The 23,388-nt window shown below is 42.5% G+C and overlaps 1 protein-coding gene across 5 annotated transcripts in view; it reads right to left on the reverse strand.

The window, feature by feature from the left end:
* Positions 1 to 23,388, reverse strand: part of LOC119964578 (zinc finger FYVE domain-containing protein 9-like) — a 202,352-nt gene that overhangs the window by 35,791 nt on the left and 143,173 nt on the right. For all 5 annotated transcript variants that reach the window (XM_038794249.1, XM_038794247.1, XM_038794252.1 and 2 more), the window contains 6 exons: positions 19,210 to 19,386; positions 13,958 to 14,127; positions 8,919 to 9,039; positions 4,991 to 5,113; positions 991 to 1,146; positions 51 to 275 (listed from right to left, as the gene is read on the reverse strand). In XM_038794249.1, the coding sequence (XP_038650177.1) occupies positions 51 to 275; positions 991 to 1,146; positions 4,991 to 5,113; positions 8,919 to 9,039; positions 13,958 to 14,127; positions 19,210 to 19,386 (972 nt within the window). The remainder of the gene's footprint in view (positions 1 to 50; positions 276 to 990; positions 1,147 to 4,990; positions 5,114 to 8,918; positions 9,040 to 13,957; positions 14,128 to 19,209; positions 19,387 to 23,388) is intronic.

Below are 23,388 nucleotides of genomic sequence, written 5' to 3' on the forward strand. Positions count from 1 at the left end.
GCTTCAATTTTTACCCAAATTGGCTGATACATATTTGCTCAGTTACTCACATCTATATTCTGCTCCAAGACGCAGCATAAGGCGAATGGGGAAAACCTTAGCCCAAGGAGTTTCCCATTTCTGAATTAGAATGCCGAACAGGTACGGTGGGTTGGGAAGGACCAGGTCCTGCAGGGACTGAAAAGTAGCTGTAACATACAGGAATCCACCATGTTCTCTACTGCCAAGAAAACTCTGGGTAAAGAAGGAATGGCCCAAGTCTCCCACCACATTTCCTAAAAACAGATTAATGTTAAATTGTAGACAGAAATAACTGTGCAACAGTGAGAGGCAGTTGAAGTTGCATGTCTGCACAAATGCTATAAATAGAAAAAGAGTGGAGATTTCCAATAGTGAGTTTTATGCAGTCAACATAATTTAATAAAAGTATTTATATCAAAAATAAATTGAATTAAATTATGTATTGTAGATTGCTGCTCTACATGGGTGATCTCTAATGGAGATCAGGGGTGGGATTTCCAGGTACACCAGCCGCGTTTTCCGGCACGGCATTCTCCGTTCCCGCAAGGTCAATCGGGTTTCCCATTGTGGCCACCGCACGCCGTTGGGAAACCCGTGGGTGTGGGTGCGCTGCCAGAGGATCCTGCCGACAGAGAATTTTGCTGCACGTATTCTCGGTACATGCGCTGGCACAAAATCCAATTCTTATTTTAAAATTTCTTTTTAAATTTAGTGTACCCAATTCATTTTTTTCCAATTAAGGGGCAATTTAGCGTGCTCAATCCATCCATCCTGCACATCTTTGGGCTGTGGGGGCGAAACCCACACAAACACGGGGAGAATGTGCAAACTCCACACGAACAGCGACCCAGAGCCAGGATCAAACCTGGGACCTCGGCGCCGTGAGGCAGCAGGGTTAACGCCACAGTGCTGTCTCAATTCATTACAATCAATCCAAAGTAGGAGTCTGTCCAAGTCATTTGATTATACCTGCCAGAGCATCCTGATAAAGCTGTATGCAGTGACTGAAGATGTCCTTCGGAATGCATTTCTCATCGGGTAAACACTGCAAGAGGATGACGATCTCTGCCTGCCCCACAGCATGCATCCCCTTGGTGGTGAAGGACCAACATTTTCTGTTTACATCTGAGAAAACACACCACATTAACCTTTTCCATTTATGATGGAAAAAATTATGGTTATCAATACTTGTAATCAGGTACTGCTGTTTATATCAAGTGCATTTGCAGGTACAGCAAGTAATTAGGAAGCAAGTGGAATGTTGGCCTTTATTACAAGGGGGATAGAGTATATAAGTAGGCAAGTCTTGCTACAACTATACAGAGCATAGTGAGACGGCACATAGAGTGCGCTGCACATTTTTGGTCTCCTTATTCAAGGAGGGTTACAATTACATTGGAAACATTCAGAGAATGCTCACAAGATTGATTCCTGGGATGAAGGGGTTGTCTTATGAGGATACGTTGAGCAGGTTGAGCCTATACTCAGTGGATTTTAGAAGAATTAGAAGTGATCATATTTGAACATAAAATTCTGATGGGCTTGACACGATAAACACAGAGGATGTTTCACCTCCTGGGGGAATCTGGAACTGAGGACACAGCTAAAAAAAAATAAGGTCAAAAAAATTATAATAACAGAGATGAGAAAGAATTTCTTCTCTCAGACAGTTAGTCTTTGGAATTCTCTTATAGAGAGAGCAGTGGAGGCTGGGTCATTGACGATATTCAGTTGGACAGATTCTTGACCTACAATGGGAGTCGAGGATTATGGGGGTTGGAGGAGGAGGCAGGAAAATTGAGTGCAGGCCACAATCAGATCAGACACCATCTTGTTAAGTGGTAGAGCAGGATTGATGGGCTAATTGGCTTATTCATCTCCTATTTCTTCTGGTCTTATAAACTGAAGATAGATGCAAAGTAATGGAATATGGATTTCTAACTTTATATAATAAAAATAATCTTTATTGTCACAAGTAGGCTTACATTAACACTGCAATGAAGTTACTGTGAGAATCCCCTAGTCGTCGCCACACGTTGGTGCCTGCTTGGGTACCCAGTAGGAGAATTCAGAAAGTCCAATTCACCTAACAAGCACATCTTTCGGGACTTATGGAAGGAAACCAGAGCACCCGGATTTTGACCAGCCCCGGTAGACACAGTATTTTTTATTTTTTTTTTAAATTTAGATTACCCAATTATTTTTTTCCAATTAAGGGGCAATTTAACATGGCCAATCCACCTAACCTGCACATCTTTGGGCTGTGGGGGTGAAACCCACGCAGACACGGGGAGAATGTGCAAACTCCTCACAGACAGTGACCCAGGGCCGGGATTTGAACCCAGGTCCTCAGCGCCGTAGGCAGCAATGCTGCCCCCGGTAGCCACAGTATTAATATGGCTAGTCCAGTTCAGTTTCTGATCAATGGTAACCCCCAGGATGTTGATTGTGGGGGATTCAGTGATGGTAATGCCATTGAAGGAAGATGTGGTGGTTAGATCCTCTCTTGTAGGAGATGGTCATTACCTGTTCTAAAGCACACAAAAGACAACAAATAAAGAACTGCCGCCCTCATATTCAGAACTTTATCTGGTCTAATTTCATTTAATTAGCTTATAGCTTTCGGTTTTCACAGAATCACAGAATAAAAGTGCAGAAGAGGCCCTTCAGTCCATCAAGTCTGCACCGACGCATGAAAAACATCTGGCCTGCCTACCTAATCCCATTTTCCAGCACTTGGCCCATAGCCTTGAATGTTATGATGTGCCAAGTCCTCATCCATTACTTTTTAAAGGATGCGAGGCATCCTGCCTCTTTCACCCTCCCAGGCAGTCCATTCCAGTCCATCACCACCCTCTGGGTAAAAATGTTTTCCTCAAAGAGCCCTTAAACCTCCTGCCCCGCACCTTGAACTTGTGTCTCCTCATAACTGGCCCTTAAACTAAGGGGAACATCTGCTCCCTATCCGCCCAGTCCATGCCCTTCAATCCTGTACACCTCAATCAGGCTGCCCCTCATTCTTCTCTGCTCCAGCAAAAACAACCTACACCTATCCAAAATCTCTTCATACTTAAATGTTCTATCCCAGGAAACATCCTGTTAAGCACCTCTGCACCCACTCCAGCGTAATCATACCCTTCCTATGATGTGATGTCCAGAACTGCACACAATACTCCAGCTGTGGCCTCATCAAAGTTCATGATCTCCCTGCTTTTGTAAACTATGCCTCAATTGATAAAGGCAAGCGTCCCGTAAGCCTTTTTCACCACCCTATTAACCTGCCCTTCTGCCTTCAGAGGCCTATGGACAAACACACAACTGTCCCTTTGTTTCTCAGAACTTCCCAGTGTCAGGCCATTCATTGAATACCTCCCTGTCACATTACTGCTTCCAAGGTGTATCATCTCACTTTTCAGAGTTAAATTGCATCTGCAACTTTTCTGCCCATTTGACCATCCCACCTATATCTTCCTGTAACCCAAGACACTAAACGTCACTATTAACCACCTGGCCAATCTTTGTGGCATCTGCAAACTTACTAATCTATGTTGTTTATATAAATGATAAACAGGGTACTCAGCATTCATCCCTGGGGTTTGCCACTGGTCACAGGTGGTTTAGCACAGGGCTAAATGGCTGGCTTTTAAAGCAGACCAAGGCAGGCGAGCAGCACGGTTCAATTCCCGTATCAGCCTCCCGGAACAGGCACCGGAATGTGGCGACTAGGGGCTTTTCACAGTAACTTAACTTGAAGCCTACTTGTGACAATAAGCGATTTTCATTTCATTTGCAGTCACTAAAGCAGCTGTCTGAAATCACCCTGTCTAGAATCATAGAATTTACAGTGCAGGAGCATCGAGTCTGCACTGGCCCTTGCACCCTACTTAAGTCACACCTCCACCCTATCCCTGTAACCCCACCTACCTTTTTTTTGGACACTAAGGGCAATTTAGCATGGCCAATCCACCTAACCTACACATCTTTGGACTGTGGGAGGAAACCGGAGCACCCGGAGGAAATCCATGCAGACACTGGGAGAACATGCAGACTCCGAGACCCAAGCCGGGAATGGAACCTGGGATCCTGGAGCTGTGAAGCGACAGCGCTAACTACTGTGCTACCATGCCACCCATCCTACAGCTAAGCCAATTATGAATCCGCCTTATCAAGTTACCCTGTATCCCACATGCATTTGCCTTCTTTACAAGTCTCCCATGTAGGACCTTGTCAAAGCTTCGCTGAAATCCATGTAAACTACCTTCATTTACACACTTGGTCACATGCTCAAAAAATTCAATCAAACTTGTTAGGCATGACCTCCTTCTGACAAAGCCATGCTGACTATTCCTGATCAAACCTTGCCTCTTCAAGTGGAGATGGATTCTCTCCTTCAGAATATTCTCCAATAGTTTCCCTACCACTTATGCAAGACGCACTGGTCTATTGTTCACTGGCTTATCGCTACAACCTTTCTTTCAACCTACCATATTAGTTGTTCTTCAGTCCTCTGGCACCTCCCCCGAGGCCAGAGAGGAATTAAAAATTTGGCAGAGCCAATGCAATCTTCTCCCTCTCTTCCCACAGCATCCTGGCACACAATTCATCCAGACCTGGAAATTTGTCCACTTGTAAGCATGACAACACCTCCAATACCTCATTTCTCCCCATGACAATTTGCTCAAGAACCTCACAGTCTCTCTCCCCAAGTTCTGTATCTACCTCCTCATTCTCTTGGGAAATATGAAGTATTTGGTCAACACCCAATGTCCTCTGGCTCCACCCAGAGATGTCCCTGTTGGTGCCTAATGGGCCCTACTGTTTCCCTAGTTATGCTCTTCCCATTGATATACTTATGGAATATCTTGGAATTTTCCCTACTTTTGATTTTCATTTTAGATTTTATTCAGTTGATTCCGAAGGACAAGCTGTAAACAGGGTTTACTCATACAAATGAAACAAAAATACTTACAATTGACAAGTTTCACCATAACAAGCAAGTTGGCATTTAATACAAAAACTAGAGGGTCAGGGCCTCCTTCTTCCAACTGCAGCATTATAGAGATCTGTGAGGGTTGTTCCTCTACTGCATAATCTAATGCAAAAATAAATTTACAATTTTAAATAATTTTATCAGTTCTCCCAAGTCTTAGAGTTTCACAAATTAATCAACTTAATAAGCAAAACAACTTTCAATTTCCAGAGTTCAGAAAATCCCCCCCCCCCTCCCTGGAAAAATACATGAATCAGAACTAAGGTAGGGGGTGAACATGGAGAAATGGAAAAGAGTTGGTATGTATGAGATTGAAGTAGTCTTAAAGTGAAACCTTAGAAAAGAAAATGTGGAACAAATCAATGGTTCCATTTTTTTCAATAGGCTGTACTAGTTTAACTGGCTACAATCCATCATTATCCCAAATACACTTGAATCCTTCCAAGCCTTCGTTCTTGCTAAACCATTTCTAAGTTCTCAAACCTTTGCTCCATGAGGTATGCCCTTACGTGGGAGGGACTATGAACTCCATATTGGGCAATTGAAAAATCTTCCAGATTGATTTCCGAGCAGTTTCATATTCTTAAACAGAACTGGTATCTTTTTTATATAAATTTAGAGCACCCAATTCATTTTTCCAATTAAGGGGCAATTTAGTGTGTCTAATCCACCTACTCTGCACAGCTTTGGGTTCTCCACGCAAACACGGGGAGAATGTGCAAACTCCACATGGACAGTGACCCAGAGCTGGGATCGAACCTGGGACCTTGGTGCTGTGCGGCAGCAGTACTAACCCACTGCGCCACCGTGCTGCCCGGGGAACTGGATTCTTAATGCAGCTTATCCTTTGGAGTGTTCCACTGTACAAATATAGACATCTCGGAAGCACAAAAATGGCTGTAACTCAGGAAATGGAAGGGAGGGAGGAACACATGGCGTAACGGTTACAATCACATCAGACTAAGGGAGGCAGTGGTGCAGCAGTATTGTCACTGGATGGGTAATTCAGAGATCCAGGGCAAGATCTGGGGACCCAGGTTCAAATCCTGCCACAGTAGGTGATGAAATTTGAATTCAGTAAAAATCTGGAATTCTAATTCTAATAATGGTCATCAAACCACGGTCGCAAAAACCCATCTGGTTCACTAATGTCCTTTAGTGAAGAAAATCTGCCATTCTTACTTGGTCTGGCCTACACGTGACTCCAGATCCACAGCAACGTGGTTGACTCTCAACTGTTCTCTGAAATGGAAGATGGTTCGGGACAGGCACATCCTGTACAAATGTTTTTATTTAAAAGCCACGATCGTATTGATTGATGCAGCAGGCTCAAGGGGCTCCTAATTCCAATGTTCATATGCATGTATGCACTTATATTGTAACACAAATTAAATAGATTAAATATGAAAACATGGTAGTTGGCATCTGTGTATTAAAGCTTAGACATTTGCTTTAATGTAGAATCCTTGTAGCATAGGAGAAGGCTTGGCCCAGTGAGTCTATGCCAGCAGCCTGTAACAGCAATTTGGCAAGCCACCCCCCCCCCCCCCCCCCCCCCCCCCCCCCCCCCCAACTCCCATAGCCCTGTAAATCATTTGCCACGTGCTTATCTTTAGAAAGCCACAATTGAATCTGTCTTCACCACACTATCAGACAGTTAATTCTAGTTGAGGCCAAACCGTTGTTTTATAAAGGTTCATCATAACCTCTCGTTTTTGTACTCAATCTCTCAATTTATTAGGTCCAAGATCCGGTGTGACTTCTGTAACCATTTTCTCATCCTGCCATGCCAGCTTCAATTTGTCTACATACCCTCAGGACTGTTCCTTTAGGAACTGTACCTTTTAATTTATATTGTCTCTCCTCCTTCATACCAAAATTAATCACTTCACACTTCACTGCATTACCTTTCATCTGCTATATGTCTGTCGACTCTACCAACTTGTATATGTCCCTTTGAAGTCCATCACCATTTTGCTCTTAAATTGCTAAACTACCAACTACGATGCTTTCATATTTAGTCCATGTTGCTTCCTAAGATTTTTGTCACGTCCAAATTTTGAAATCATGGCCTCTCCATCCCAGTCTATGTCATGAATATATATCAAGCAAAGCAATGGTCCTATGCCCAACTCCTGGGGAACCACCTTCCTCAGTCCAAAAAATATAACCTTACACCACTACTCCATTTCCTGACACTCAGCCAACTTGGTATCCATGGTGCCACTTTCCCTTTTATTCCATGGACTTCAACTTTGCTGGCCGGCCTATTTTGTGGCACATTATCAAACACCTTTATATAGTCCTTTTAGACAACATAAGTCGCATCAAGCTCATCAAATCTTCCTATTTCCTCATCAAAAAACTTAATCAAGTTGGTTAAACATGATTTGTCGTTCAGAAATCTGTTGACTTTGCTTAATTAATTCATACTCTCGCCCAAGTGAGTTTTCTCCAGTCTTCTAGCACCACTCCCGTATTTAAGGTAAATTGGAAGATTATGACCGTACTTTCTTACTTTCCATCCTAATTTCCCTCTGCACCCATCTGATCCAACCCTGGTGACTTATCAGCCTCAGGTGTAGTCAACTTTTCTACTGCTTCTTCATCAACTTTAGCCTATTCAGTATCTCAACTAACTCCTCATTCATTATGACTCCAGCAGCATCTTCACTCTCAAAATGATAGATGCAATACATTCATATTTGACACTTCAGCCATGCCTTCTTCCTCCATGTATAGTTCCCATTAATTAGTCCATCCCTTCTCTTGTTCCCCATTCATTATTTATATTCCTACAGAAGTCTTTTGGATTCCCTTTTATTTTAGCTGCCATTTTCTTCCTATACTCACTCATCGCCTCTCGCCTTTCTCACTTCCTCTTTGAAATTCCTAAATTCAGCATTGTTTTCAATCACCATCCATACATTTGTCATATGCAACCTTTTTTCGGACTCATCTTACTCTGTCTCTTTAATCATCAAAAGAGTTCGGACTTTGGTTGTCCCGACCTTCCCCATCGCGGGAAAGCACCTCAACTGTATATGAACCATCTTCTCTTCAAATTTCGACAGCCCATTATTTGTTTGCAGGTTTGCTTACCAATCTTTCATTCCAATTTACCCAGTACAGGTCCGTTCTCGGCCCACTGGAATTGGCCTACCTCCAGTTAACTATTTTTACTCTGGATTTCTCCATGTCTTTTCTCATAGTAAATCTAGCCCTTATGATACTATGATCACTGTTCCCTAAATGTACCTCTATTAACACCTGACCCACCTCATTCCCAAAACCAGATACAGTAATGCCTCTTTCCTTGTTGGGCCCGAATCATACTGCTCAAGAAAATTCTCCTGAACACAAAAAAATCTTCTCCCTTTTTGTCCTTTACACCATTAGCCCAGTAGACTGGGATAGCTAAAGTCATCCGTTAGCACTATTCTATAGTTCTGGCACTCCTCTCTAATTTCCCTTCATATTTTATCCTCCAAATCTTTCCCATTAGTTTGTGGCCTGCAAAACATACAGGAATGTAATAGCACCTCTATTGTCTAACTTGTAACAAAATAGTTCTTGTCCCTGACCCTTCTAGGATATACTCTCACTCCAGCAACACTCCTCCTTTCTTCTCACCCAATTTTCCCTGACCACCTTGTGTCCAGGAATATTTAGTGCAGTCTTGCCCTTCACGACATCCAACATTGTTTTCATGTAATCATAACTAGGACAATAACATACAAAGTATTAAGTGGACACAGTGAAGCAAAATCAACTTTAACACCTTAAGTCATCTGATAAGAAATGTATTCATATTATTCTACCTCTATCCAAAACTCAATAGTGAAGTCTATTGGATAATAGATTCCAACTTTCAGATCTAAAGGGCTGCTTGTATAACCACACTTACCTCCTTTGACACCTGTAGAGATAAGTATAGGTGGGAGACCATCTTCTGGGACTAAATTAATCGAACTTCCAACGGGACTGCCAACCTGAGCTGGACTACCAGTTGATAATGTAGCCACATTCTAAAATTATATTAAATTAAAAGGCCTCCGTTATTAACTGAACCAAGTGACATATATTTGAAACAAGATTACCTTTTACAATGCAAACTTAGAAAAAGATTTTATAGAATGACCACTCGGGTAACTAAAGAAAATAAATTATGAAAAATCTTCCAGCATTGTGTATTGCATTTTGACACAGAAATAAGCAAAGAAACCAAGTTGCATATTGTATAGTTTTTAGTAGTTCAGAGCATCATAGCTAATGAAAACAGAAAGTTGTTTGATTTAAGCTTTCACTGTTTTCTCTTCACCCCCACCCTCCTCAAATATTAGCTTAGCTGAATGAATGGTAACTGAATAAGAGAGACATCACAATCACGTGTCAACTAATGACAACTGCTTTTTTTTTTCTATTTTCTGTGAATAAAAACATCCTCCCATTATTACAAAACTAAATCCAGCTTGCCAATGTGGATATTCCAACACACTCAATCCCCTTAAAAGCGGTTTTGACAGCAAAACCATGCTATTGGCATGGTTACCATGCAATGTGCTGTGTAAATGCACACATCAATCTGTTTCATATTCATATACAATTCTATTTACACATCTATAGCACTATGTATAAACATACATGCATACTATATGTGCAGTATTTTCTGTAAATACCTGGCTACAATTTTGTACAAACAGCTATATGAATGACCTATTTTCTTTATAAAGTTATAAATACCAAGAATTTGCTGCTATTCTACAAATAGTGCTCGCGATCCCCATCACCTGAACCAGCAAATGGTGCTTTGGTTTATTAGTTCATGTGAGGGTGATAATTATACACACCAAAAATCTTTTTGATGAGGGAAAAATCCCAAAGTTCAGCATATGACATTTGAAGAATGACACCACAGAAGGATTACAGAATTGTGCCTCAGTAGAAGTCTATCCACCTTAGGGTCACAAAGTAGCCATAACTCAAGGAGAACTGGCAAAATAAAGACTTTTCACCAGGCATTTCAGATGAATCCAAACAAAATGAAACAAGTGAAATGCTTTCTAATGCTACTCGAAGAATTCCACTAGATCAGTAACTGAATAGATGTTGTTTGGATGGTTAACCATATAGGCAATATCTGCTTAAGTGATACCGGCGCATATGTTCTCCATGGCAATGCCCAGATTTGCAGTCATATATTTAAACCGTGGCCCTTTCTCTTTGAAATCTTTTTATTGGCATTTCTCATATTTATAAACAATTGTATATATACACATCACATTTTTCTTACCCGCATTAATTTACTTTATTGTACAGAGTGTTTTATTTCGTCTTTCATTTAATTGACCCTATATACATTTTGCCGTCCTCTGGATCGGTCTATGGTTCTCTCCCCCTCCCCACCCCACCCCAACTTCCTTCCTCCCAACCCCTCCCTCGGCTTCAGCTGTGTTTTGCTTTTATTTACAGGGAAAAGGGGGGGGGGGGGTTACCTCCTTCCTCTTCTTCTTCCATGGTTCCTCTCCCTTCCTTCCATCGTCCCCCCTCCTCTCCCTTGGGTTGCGCAGTCCTTTGGTTCCTCCTCTATCTTTTTTTAAAATTCTCAACTTACTCCTCGCTGCTGGCCTTAAACAGGTTCTGGAACAGACCGACAAACTGCCCCCAAGTATCCAGGAAGCCTTCCTCTGACCCTCGGGTGGCGTACTTAATCTTCTCCAGGTGGGGAAATTCCGAGAGGTTGGCGAGCCAGACCGCAGCTGTGGGTGGTGATGCTGATCGCCAGCCGAGCAGGATTCTCCGGCATGCGATTAGGGAAGCGAAAGCGAGGGCGTTGGCCCCCTTTCCCATGTGTAACTCTGGCTGCTCTGATACCCCAAAGATTGCCACTATTGGGCATGGCTTCACCCTCACCCCCACAACCGTGGACATTGCCTCGGAGAAGACTGTCCAGAACCCAGCAAGCTTGGGGCAAGCCCAAAACATGTGGGTGTGGTTGGCCGGGCCCGTCTGGCATCATTCACATTTATCCTCACCTTTGTGAAGAACCTGCTCGTTCGGGTTCTGGTCAGGTGCACTTTGTGCACCACTTTGAGCTGCATTAGGCTGAGCCTTGCACAGGAGGTGGAGAAGTTAGCCCTGCTTAGTGCTTTGCCCCAAAGCCCCCATCCTACCTCTGTCCCCAGTTTGTCCTCCCATTTTTGTCTGATCTCGTCCAGTGATGTTCGAGCTCTGTCCAGTAACTGTCCGCATATTTTTCAACAGAGCCTCCCCTTCTTGCTGCTTGTGCCAATCAGATCCTCCAGTAGTGTGGTTTCTGGGGGCCCGGGATACCCTACTGTCTCTTTGCGGAGGAAGTGTTTTATTTGGAGGAGTCTCATTCCTGTCTTTTTGCTAGTTTCCACTTCCTCGTCAATTCGTCCAATGTCACCAGTCTGTGCCTGACATAAAAGTCAGTGTGCCCCCATCAGTGTGTCATTGTGCCCCTGTCCCGCCTCCACCTTTTGAAGGTGGTATCTAGCATGGCTGGGGGGAATCTGTGATTGCTGCAGATGGGGTCCATGGCTTTAGTTATTCCAAAGTGTCTCAGCTGGGTCCATGTTCTTAGTGTGGCTTCTACCACTGGGCTCGTTGTATATCTTACCGAGAAGGATGGGAGTGCTGCTGTAGCCAGGGCCCGGAGGGTCGTTCCTTTACAGGATGCCTCCTCCGTTTGTACCCAATCTGTGTCAGGTTCTTGTACCCATCCCCTCACTCTTTCTGTCGTTGCTGCCCAATGGTAGTATTGCAGGTTTGGTAAAGCCAAGCCCCGTTTGATTTTTCTTCTTTGCAGTGTCGGTTTGGGAATTCTCGGGTCCTTGCCTCGCAACATAAACACCATGATTAGACTGTCTACCTTTTGGAAAAAGGCCTTGGGGATGAAGATCGGTATTTAGATTTAGAATTTAGAACAGTACAGCACAGAACAGGCCCTTCGGCCCTCGATGTTGTGCCGAGCAATGATCACCCTACTCAAACTCACATATCCACCCTATACCCGCAACCCAACAACTTCCCCCTTAACATTACTTTTTAGGACACTACGGGCAATTTAGCATGGCCAATCCACCTAACCCGCACATCTTTGGACTGTGGGAGGAAACCGGAGCACCCGGAGGAAACCCACGCACACACGGGGAGGACGTGCAGACTCTGCACAGACAGTGACCCAGCCGGGAACCGAACCTGGGACCCTGGAGCTGTGAAGCATTGATGCTAACCACTATGCTACCATGCTGCCCCAGTATGGATCTAAACAGGACGAGGAACCTTGGCAGTACGTTGATCAACCGTGACTCTTTTTCCAAGAACTGATAAGGCATGGGACAGAGATCTTGCATTTAAAGTCAAATTCAGAAAATTTAAGTATCAACTCAAAGTAAGTGGCCAGCTCAAATTTAACAACAAACAAAATATGGTAGGCAAATCACATCTTCCTGGGATTTAAAAACTCACCAGGACAAATGAAAACCACAATTATTTTTAAAAGCATAAACGATTTCAAATTGCAAGGTAATTTGGGTGGGATATGCCCCAGGGAAAGGGAGATAGTCCACGTACGGGATAAGACGGGGAAGCTCGTGGTAGCCCCGGAGCAGATTAATAAAATTTTTGAGGGGTTCTACGAGAGATTATATAGGTTAGAGTCGCTGGGTGAGGAGCGAGAGATGAGGGAGTTCCTAGACGGTTTGGAGTATTCAAGGTTGGGGAGAAAGATAGGGTAGGGCTGGAGGGGCCAGTGGGGGAGCAGGAGGTGAAGGAGGCGATCGGGAAGATGCAGTCAGGGAAAGTGGCGGGACTGGATGAGTTCTCAGTGAAATATTATAAGAAGTTTAAGGACAAGCTGGCACCACTGATGGTGGGAATGTTTGAGGAGCCAATAGGTAGGGGGTTCTTGCCGCAGATGTTGGGGCAGGTTTCAATTTCCCTGCTGTTAAAAAAGAATAAGGACCAGGTGGAATGTGGGTCATACAGGTCCAGATCCCTATTAAACATGGATGCCAAGATACTTACAAAGGTGCTGGAGGCAGCTGGGGAGAGTGGGGGTCAGATAGTGGGGTGTTAGGTATTTAATTGATTTGGTTATTTCCAGCCCTATTGGCTTGTTTTGTTTTGTGATTGCGTTTGATGTGTAAATACATAAATGTCATATAAATTAAGAAATATATGTGGAGAGAAACATATTTCATTCCATCACAAGGAGGTCCTATTAACACATCCCTGGATAACCATGCTGTAGAAACAGATAAAGTGCAATGCAAATTTACTCATAAAAAATGAAGATGTTTGGACCATTTATAAGAGAAACTGCCACCAGTGAATCAGAGAAAATATCTACGGAAGATGCAAATCCATAATCGATGGGTAGTGCTACTTCACAAGATACTAAACAAGCTCACAACCAAAGGGAAGTGCATACCCTATTGAACTAGCCCTTTTATTATTATAAATGGACATCTGCATGCTCTCCAGTATATCATGCCACGCTATCTAATCTCGAAACAAACTCGTTAAATGCAACCTGGACTCAAAACTGTTTCTTCAAGTCCAATGTGACAAAATCCAGCAGTGATATTGTGACTAAAGAGCACTACCAAAACCCATTATCCACCATCATGATTGGATTAAACTTAAATAAAATCAGGGGAGCTCTATACAAAATTACAAAAATACAAAATTCATTTCATTTCATTTTCAAATTAGCACTTCCAGATCACAGCCACTCAGTAAGTCAATGTAGTACCAAATGGCCAACTCATCAATAAGCTTACTGGCTAAAACATCAAGGATTCAGATAAGTAAATGTACTTTTTTGAAGAATAAAATCACTTCAAAAGTATTTTTTCTGCATATTACAGAAATTAATTAGCATTATTTCGAACTGGTACCTTTTGATAAGACACTTACCTCAGAATCTTTAGATTTAGTTGCAACTTCTTTTCCAGGATCATGTGATACTGCCAAAGGCCCCATCGGGGATGGCCCACTTGCTGACAGTTTCGCTGCATCTGCTACTTCCCCATTAGGTAAGATTCCATCAGCAAACCAAACACGGCGCTGCTCCTTTGTCTGAGTCACTAACAAACATTAGTTAAAAGTAAGGCCAATTGAATTAATATCCTTTGATACAAGCCGAAACATAAAAGGGGCAGCAAAAAGACAAATCGTAAGCAAGAATGTTAATTTTGCTTAATTCAACTTCCTTTGCTTTCTCCTACTTTCAAATCAAGAGGTAACAACTGTAGGCAAAGACTGAACAATAGAAGGTGATCCCTTACTGACTAGGGAACTAATATTTTTTTTTAAATTATTGTCACAAGTAGGCTTACACTGCAATGAAGTTACTGTGACAATCCCCCAGTCACCACACTCGGCATTTGTTCGGGTACACGGAGGGAGAATTTGGAATGTCCAATTCACTTAACTTAACAAGCACATCTTTCGGGACTTGTGGGAGGAAACCGGAGCGCCCGGAGGAAACCCACGCAGACACAGGGAGAAGGTGCAGGCTCCACAGACAGTGATCCACAGAGCTATTTACGAATATAGCCTTCAGCCCTCCCCTTCCCCAAAAGAGAAAAACGGACACGACTCTCCCTCCTTCCCCCACTGACGTTTTAGTATGTCTTGAAGAAGTCGGTGAACAGCTTCCACCTCAAGGGGAACCCCTCATCCAGCCCTCTAATGCCGAACTTAATCTTTTCCAAGTGGAGGAATCAGCTAGATCCTGCACTCATGTCCTCACCTCAGGCAATTCAAAGTCCCGCCAACTCAGCAAGATCCTCCTCCGGGCTAGCAGGCAGGCAAATGCTACCGCGTCGGCTTCTTTCCCCACCGGAGTACCTGGATCAACAGACACTCCGAAAATTGCTAATCATGGGGATGGTGTCACCTCCATTCCTGAAACCCATGATGGTACATCGGCAACCCCCCTCCAGAACCCCACCAAATTCAGACAAGCCCCGTACATGTAGGTATGGTTCGCCGGGGACCCAGCACACCGTCCGCATTAGTCGTCCACTCCAGGGAAGAATCAGCTCATCCTGGCCTTCGTCATATGCGCTCTGTGCGCCACTTTGAATTGGATAAAACTTAATCTAGAGCAAGACAAGGAAGCATTAATCTTACGCAGCGCCTCCTTCCAAATCCTCCCCCTAGTTCCTCCTCCCATTTCAGCCAAATAGCCTCTATTGATGCTTCTTCCTTTTTGATCTATACTGCTATATCTGATCTATATCCAAGGTCTTGCTTTTCCCAATCTCATCCTCTGATAAGAACCGATCCTGTAGTCCCGGGGGATGGTAACATTGAGAGCAAACCCACCTCCTTTCTCAGAAAGGCCCTAACCTGAAGACATCCAAACCCATTTCCGTAACTGGTAAACCTCCGCCCACTCTTTCCAATAATGCCTCAGTCAAAAAAGAAATTCACTACAGGATGAAACGCGCAATTTTTAATACTTGCAGATGTTTATGGAGCAGGATGAATTTACAAAAGCAATCACTAAAAGGTATATGGCTCATGTTTGCAAGGTTATCTTTGCTGTCTATTAGTCAAACAATTGTTTGATTGATCAAACAAAGTGGAGTAGATTCTACAAGTACTCTCAGATGGGTTCTTGAAGGATGATATAGAGTTTCACTGATTTCCACTGAAGAGCTAACATTTAATAAGGGCAACTGACATATTCAGATACTGAATTAAAATGATTTGGACCTCAAAATGTGCAAATTATTTCCTGGATGGATCAAATGCTCTTCCAGACCTCCAAATAGTAATTGCTTGTAAAAACAAAATTTTGCCCACTGAAAGCATGGCTGTACTACAACTTAGGGCTAACTTCTGGTGCTAAATGCAATATGCAATTTCTATGGTATTCAAAAGACAATCTAATTGAATAAATATGTCAAACAAACACAGAGGAAATAATAAGGTGGTTCAACAATATAAGCATGTTCACATTTCCCAAGTCTCTTCTTCGGCAAATGGAATGGTACTGCTCCAAATAAGACATTTACCATTTTCCAAACCCACGACCGCTACCATCTAGAAGGATGATGTGGACATGCCGGCGTTGGACTGGGGTGAGCACAGTAAGAAGTCTTACAACACCAGGTTAAAGTCCAACAGGTTTGATTCAAACACGAGCTTTCGGAGCGTAGCTCCTTCCTCAGGTGAATCTATCTAGAAGGATAAGAGCACTAGATGCCTGGGAACCCCCTCCCCCCCCCTCCTCCTCAAGTCATCCATCACCCTGACTTGGAAATATATCACCGTTCTTTCACTGTCACTGGGGCAAAATCCTGGAACTCCCTCCCTAACAGCACAGGGGGTGTACCCACATCTCAAGGACTGCAGCGGTTCAAGAAGGCAACTCACCACCACCTAATGAAGGGCAACTAGGGGTGGGCAATAAATGCTGACCTAATCAGTGACGCCCACATCCTGTAAATTATTATTTTTTTTAAAAAACCTGGTCCCTCTTTGATGACTCCGATAGGAGCCAAATCAAACCAACGTTCAATCTGAAATTCTAAGTTTGAAAACACATACCTGTATACGGCTGTGTTTTGCTTCCAATCATAGACGGCCATTCAGCCTTTCATGTCCATGGAGGTTGTTTGAAAGAACTAACCTCATCATACTTCCCAGCCTTTTCCTCATAGCCTTGCACATTTTCCCTCTTCAGATAATTATTCAATTCCCTTTCAAAGACCTCAATTACACTGCCTCCACAACACTTTCTGGCAGTGCATTCCAGACCCTAACCACATGCTGCACAATTTGTTTTTTCTCATGTCACCATTGTTTCTTTTACCAAACATGTACATTGCTGTCCTCTGTTTCTCAATCCTTTGATCAAAGGAAACAGTTTCACCCCACCTACTCTGTCCAGGATCCTCATTATTTTGAGAACTTATTTTTTTCTTCTACAAAAGAAAACAGCTCAGCTTCTGTAATCTATTCACACACCTGAAGTTCCTCATCCCTGGAACCATTCTCATCAATCTTTTCTGCACCCTCTCCAATACCTTCACACCAAACACAATACTCCAATTGCATCCACAACCATTGGCACAGTTTTGCTAATGAGGGCATTCGCATGTTTCCACCTTTGGTGAATGTTTTGCCACTTTCCAATATCCAATTGTTCTGCATCTTGTGGATCATGAAAAATAAGTCAGCCCATCCAACAAGATGACCCCATCTCTCACGGGCACACACACGGGCGGGCAAACATAGAGGCGGGCACACACAGGGGCGGGCACTGTGCTTTTCTTATGAACATTGATGACACTTCTCTAAAATTTCTTTTGGGAGACAAATGCGATGAAATTTATTTTATGACAAAATTTTAAATTGAGTCTTTTCATGAATCTCACACACCACCCAGCAGTAGCTTTGAATTCGGAATATAATTTTTCTTCACTTCTCTGAGGGCACAGAATCAGATGGTTCCAATATGACCATTTTTGACACGTTTTCTCTACGTGAGGCCATTTGCTCGGTCTTTCCATGTTTTTATTCTTCAACATTTTTTCTAGTTTTTGGATATCTTCTTCAAGTCTCGAATTATTTTTTTGAAACATTAAACTCTCTTGCAGCTGTGCAATTCGTCTTCTCGGCAAATTTCATTTTAAATTGAGCTGCGCACTTGTTTTTCCTTGATGTTATTCATCCGTGATAGAACAGGAGGTATATAGTAGTCTCTTGGATTGGCTGGAAGATTACTGCTAGAATTGGTGATGTTGGGCGGCATGGTGGCGCAGTGGTTATCTCTGATACCTCATGGCGCCAAGGACCCGGGTTCGATCCCGGCCCCGGGTCACTGTCCGTGTGGAGTTTGCACACTCTCCAGCGTCTGCATGGGTCTCATTCGCACAACCCAAAAGGTGTGCAGGGTAGGTGGATTGGCCATGCTAAATTGCCCTTAATTAGAAAATAAAGAATTGGATACTCTAAAAAAAAACTTTAAGAATTGACCAAGGGAACATCTAATGGTTCCCATAGGTGTCTTTATATTAATGAATCATAGTAATTACTGGCAAATAATTAATAATCACAATGTGGTTTGATCCATTGTATTTTGGGTTGCAAAGCAGCAAAATTAGTTTGAACAATCTTAAACTCAGTTCCTAATGGGCATGGACTTGATAGAAACAAGGAATTCACTCAGAAGTGTGACAAAAATTACTCAAGTCCGGAGATAAGGATCCACCCTAGTTCATCAGCATAGGTTTTCTTAACATTTTAGGGTAGTAAAGGAACTTCATCTAAATGTGGTCACGCTATATAATTGATGGTTATCAAATTATATGTGCTGCAACATCTCTCACCATAATATACCACTTACAGCAACAAGACTCAACTCACTTGGACCAATCACTTGATGCATTTTCGGTATTGAACCGCTATCCAGACTATACTCTATTTTTAAACAGCCAAAAATTAACTTTCAAATCTATAAAAAGAACTAGGTAACCTAAATACTATCTGGCCTAATAATATAATATAGAATTTAATTTGAGGAAGACCTCAGTAACTCAACTGAACTTCTAGTTATTCATGGCATGCAATATTACAGTTCTCCACTGAGGATTTCACTCAATAAAAAGGTCAGAAATCATAAACACACTCACTAACAAATGTTCACTAAAATGATAAAGCATTCTTCTATCAAAAACACTGAACAATTTACACATAGTTGCACCGGAAAGACAAAGGATTTGGATTTGTCATACAGCTGATTATAAATGATGGATCAGCACCATCATGTATTTTTTTTACAAGCAATTAACCATTCTACACATGCATTGCATTGAACACCCTCTTCTTACTTGAAAGTGAAAATGTGTTAAAAACTACTCAGTGAAAAAATGACTTTTTTTTTCAAAACTTAAAAGCAATTTGAATATGACCATGAAGGTCAAAGAGAACTGCAAGAAGGAACTTTAATTCCTTTTACATTCGTAAAAACAAAGTAACTTGAAAACTCACTCCTCGTCTTGCAAAGGAAAAACACTGTACTGAAAGATTAGAACACTTATAAAACCAATATAACTGATTGCAGGTACAAAAAAAATATGTCAACTGTGTTGAAAGTCAATTCTCAGCTCACATTTTGCAGAGCACATACTTCAATACAAAATCAACATTACCTTCTGTTCCTGGGTGTTTCAGAACTCCGACAGGTACCATGACTGTGGGTGGTGGAGAACTCAGTGCCCCGGAGGCCTGAGCTTGTTGGAGTGGTGGAATAGTAGAACAATACTCAGCAGGATTGTTGGGATTTGGGCTTGAAGCCGAGGCAGTAAACATATTCTCTGAGGTTTGAGCTGCAAGAAGCAAATCATAAAAAGTTGAAACAAAAAATCTATAGTTAATACGATTAAAAGTAAACTTCGCAAATTTATGTCACAAGATGAAAATAATAGTCTTTTAAATATATCAGTTGAATTGAAAACTAGCAAATTTGAGTTCAGTCATAAGTTCAGAGCCCATTAAATCACTTTCTGCACTACTAGTGCCATGAGGTACACCAATAGCCAAAATCCTGAATTTCTGAAATGCTTAAAATGCATATTAGTAATTTAAAAATTAAGGCATAAAGAATTCTTGAGCACTTAAACCAATAGGTTGTCAACTTGGAAGCAACAACTCTACCGCTTCTAGTCCTGATTGGTGATCTAAACTGTCAACTTTATTTCTCACTCTACAGATGCTGTCTGACCCACTGAGCGTTCTCAAATTTCAGTTTTTATTTTTAGATTTCCGGCATCCACGGTATCTTGCTTTTGTAGAACCAGTCTCGTCATTCCCAGTAACCCCAATATCAATAAATACACGGAACCACCCAATCTTTCACATGCTTTACTGGTAAATGTCAATATGATCACCAATACTCATTCAACCTATTCCTGCCCACTTCTCGGTATCTAAGTCAGGAGCCCCAGCTGGCAAGAGCTTGGACAAAAAGCTAAGTTAAGACCATCCCAAAAAGGGATACAGAGGTATGAAGCAGAGCAGTTTGGCAGGGAATCCACACTTGGGCCTAGGAAGCTGAAAGCATGGCCACTAAAGGTGGAACAATTAAAATAAGTGGATATTCTCATTCTGGGAGCCAATTTTCCCCCGACTGGCGTGACTTATTTAATACAATTTCAGTCTTCCATGGTGGGATTTGAACCTGGGTCCCCAGAGGATTACCCTGGATCTTTAGATTGCTAGTCCAGCAGAAATACCACTATGCCACTGCCTCCCACTGGTGTGTCTTATTAGCACAGCATCCACATAACAGCTGTTTTTACCGTCTCCAATTCACTGTCCGGGAACTGTGCATGGTGTTCCATCTCACTCCCCCCCATCTCCGTCAACTCCATCCCATGAGCAACAGAGAATAAAGGTTTATTTGTTGATTTTGGATCACGTCAACATTTTTGAAAGGCAAGGAGCAAAAGAAGAGCATTTTTCAACAAATAACTGCTCCTCTTGCAAGTGTTTTCATGAGAGTGATTATAACATGTAAGCATGTAAAAGTTGGCAGTACAGAAATGCTGTCCAAGTCAGTCTCAACTGTTATAAAGTTTGAACAGTTTCTATTTCTTAACATTCATTTTCTAAGATGACGCATCTGAGGTTTGGATTAGGAGCCAAAAGAAAACCAAGTTAGAAGAAAAAAATACAAATATTAAGAGTTAATAAATGTTGGCAGCAGTCACATGATATATATATATCTATCATGTGACTGCTGCCAACATTTATTATATATTAAAAAACTTGTTCCCATAAATATTTCATTTAAAAATACTTTTCAATTCAGCTACTTTCCAGTTAGCATTCAGGAAGATTACAAATTTGATTGGCATGCCACAATAGGAGCCTCGCTCCCAGTCAAAAATAACATTGCTTTCTTTCAAGTCTTGTCTTCTGGAGCTAGGAGTTCTTCGATAAATTAAATTACATTTAATGCTCCAAACAACAGGTGGCACAATGGTACTGAATCGCATGGAACATTTCACTAGAGAATTTAAAGTAATGAAGATTAACATGCCATCAACAAGACAAAAGTGTTTTTATAACTAAAGCATCATCTGCAAAAATAGATTTGCTCTCCAGATTTAGTTTGCAGCCCATTTTTCATAAATCTCACCAGAAGAGAATGACTGTTTGTGGAATACAATTTAAAACAATTAAAAAAGTCTGCATGCTAGATTTAATTGGCACAAGATCTAAACTGCTTAGGAATAAGAAATTTTCATTGTTAGGGCTCATATGTCATTCTAGTGACCTCTAAACTACCATTCAACTACATTCCCCCATGCCTGCAACTGCCTGCTCTCCTTCCCTTGCCTGTCGCTCTCTACCCCCCACGGCCAGGCGTTCCTCCCTCTCGCAGATATGCCGCGGCTCCCTCCCTCTTCTTACTTGTGCACTAGCTTGCTCGCTAGCGTTGTGGCTCCCCCTTGAAATCGGAGGCTATTGTTCCTAACCCATCTAGTCATGCACCTCCACCCCACATCCCCATATTCATGTAGGTCATTTGAACACTTGAATGTACATGTACTAAATTGATAGGTAAATACTGCAATATCTACTAAATAACCTTTGTCGACAGGTGTTGGAAACCTGTAAAGGCATTTAATCAGAATAAAGTTGAAACTCCTAATTTCTTTAACTTTTGACATAAGATATTTTGCATCATATAATTTATGCACTTATTCAAAGTAGATTAATAATGTTGAACTATCCAAGGATGAAACTGAAAAATGTATAGGTACTAACGCCCAGCATGCGTGGAACAGCAAGCAGAATGATCTACTGATGAAGAAAAAGTACGAACTGGAGTAGGTAATGCATAAATTGACTAAACAAGACTTCCGGTAGTGTCCATGAGCTCAGCGCTCGCATGAAATGTGGCTCTCCTGGGAACTTCTCATTAGACCTTTCCAACCCATCAAATGGGTGTCAAGAGTACAAAAAAGTTCCCCAACCAAACCCCGACTTACTACCCAAACGATTGAGATGCTGTCGAACCAGCAGTCAGGCCACAAGACTAGCCAGAGTAAGGAGAGGAAAACTCCTAACCCAGAAGAGGGGTGTGTTGTTCCTCGTGTCTTAATAAAGCTCGTAGTCTCAAATGTGGAGAAGATGCTTTATTGTGAATTTGTTCTCGCTTCAGAGCTTAACTTACGGCTACCTCAAATGCTGCCTGCTTGTATGTCTGTGTCCTGCTACGAGTTCTGCCTTCAGTGAAGTGTGTCCTCACTTTCTGTCCCTGTGTATATATATAGCTCTCCCGTGCTCCCTCTAGTGCTTGCTCAGTTGTATTGCATCTACTCAGATCTACGATCACCACAAGGGGGACCTCTGTGGCGAACCAAGTCTGGACATGGCGGACCCATCAAGAGCACCAAAGCCGACCCAGTCATCAATGGAGAAGCTGATGGGAGTTTATCTCCGCAGAGTTTCAAAAGCACAAAGAGGCAGATAAAACAGGCCTCATGGCGGCAATGAAGTCGGCAATAGAGGCCGCGCTGGTCCCCATAAAGGGAGCAATGGACAGCACAGAGGACCAAGAGGTAATGGTGTGGGATCTGAAAAAGCAGACACCAACCAAAACGAGCGGATTGCCTCGCTCAAAGCCGAAGTCGTACGGTTGGTGACGACCCAGAAGGGGCTATAGGAGAAGGTAGACAATGATTCAAACCTATCCCGTTGACGGAACCTTTAAATTGTCAGGCTACTGGAGGGCACGGAGGTAGGAACCCAACAGAATTCATTTTGAGAATGCTCAAAAAACTGGTCGGGGAGGAGGGCTTTGCCAAGGCCCCAGAGGTGGACCGGGCCCACAGGTCTCTCCGATAAAAAGCTAATTTGGGGGAACCACCACGGACAATAATAGCACAATTCCACAAATTCCAGGACAAGGAACAGATTCTGAAGTGGGCGAGAGCATGCGACCATGTAAATGGGAAGGGCACACCATCTGCACTAATCAGGACATTGGAGCCAACCTGGTCAAACCGGGCAGAGTTTAACGCGGCCAAAACCACACTGTCCCAAAGCAAGGTATGATTCGGCATTTTGTACCCGGCAAGACTATGGGTCACGCATAATGACAGAGGATATTATTTCAACACGCTGGATGAAGCAAATGGGTTTGTACGGAAGAACAGACGAGGGAAGAAATACAGACCTACATGAATATGGGGATGTGGGGGGCATGACCAGATGGGTTTGGAACAATAGCCTCCGATTTCAAGGGGGAGCCACAACGCTAGCGAGCAAGCTAGTGCACAAGTAGGAAGAGGGAGTGAGCCGCAGCGTATCTGCGAGAG

This window comes from Scyliorhinus canicula, chromosome 4, assembly GCF_902713615.1.
Source record: "Scyliorhinus canicula chromosome 4, sScyCan1.1, whole genome shotgun sequence".
NCBI classification, from domain to species: domain Eukaryota; kingdom Metazoa; phylum Chordata; class Chondrichthyes; order Carcharhiniformes; family Scyliorhinidae; genus Scyliorhinus; species Scyliorhinus canicula.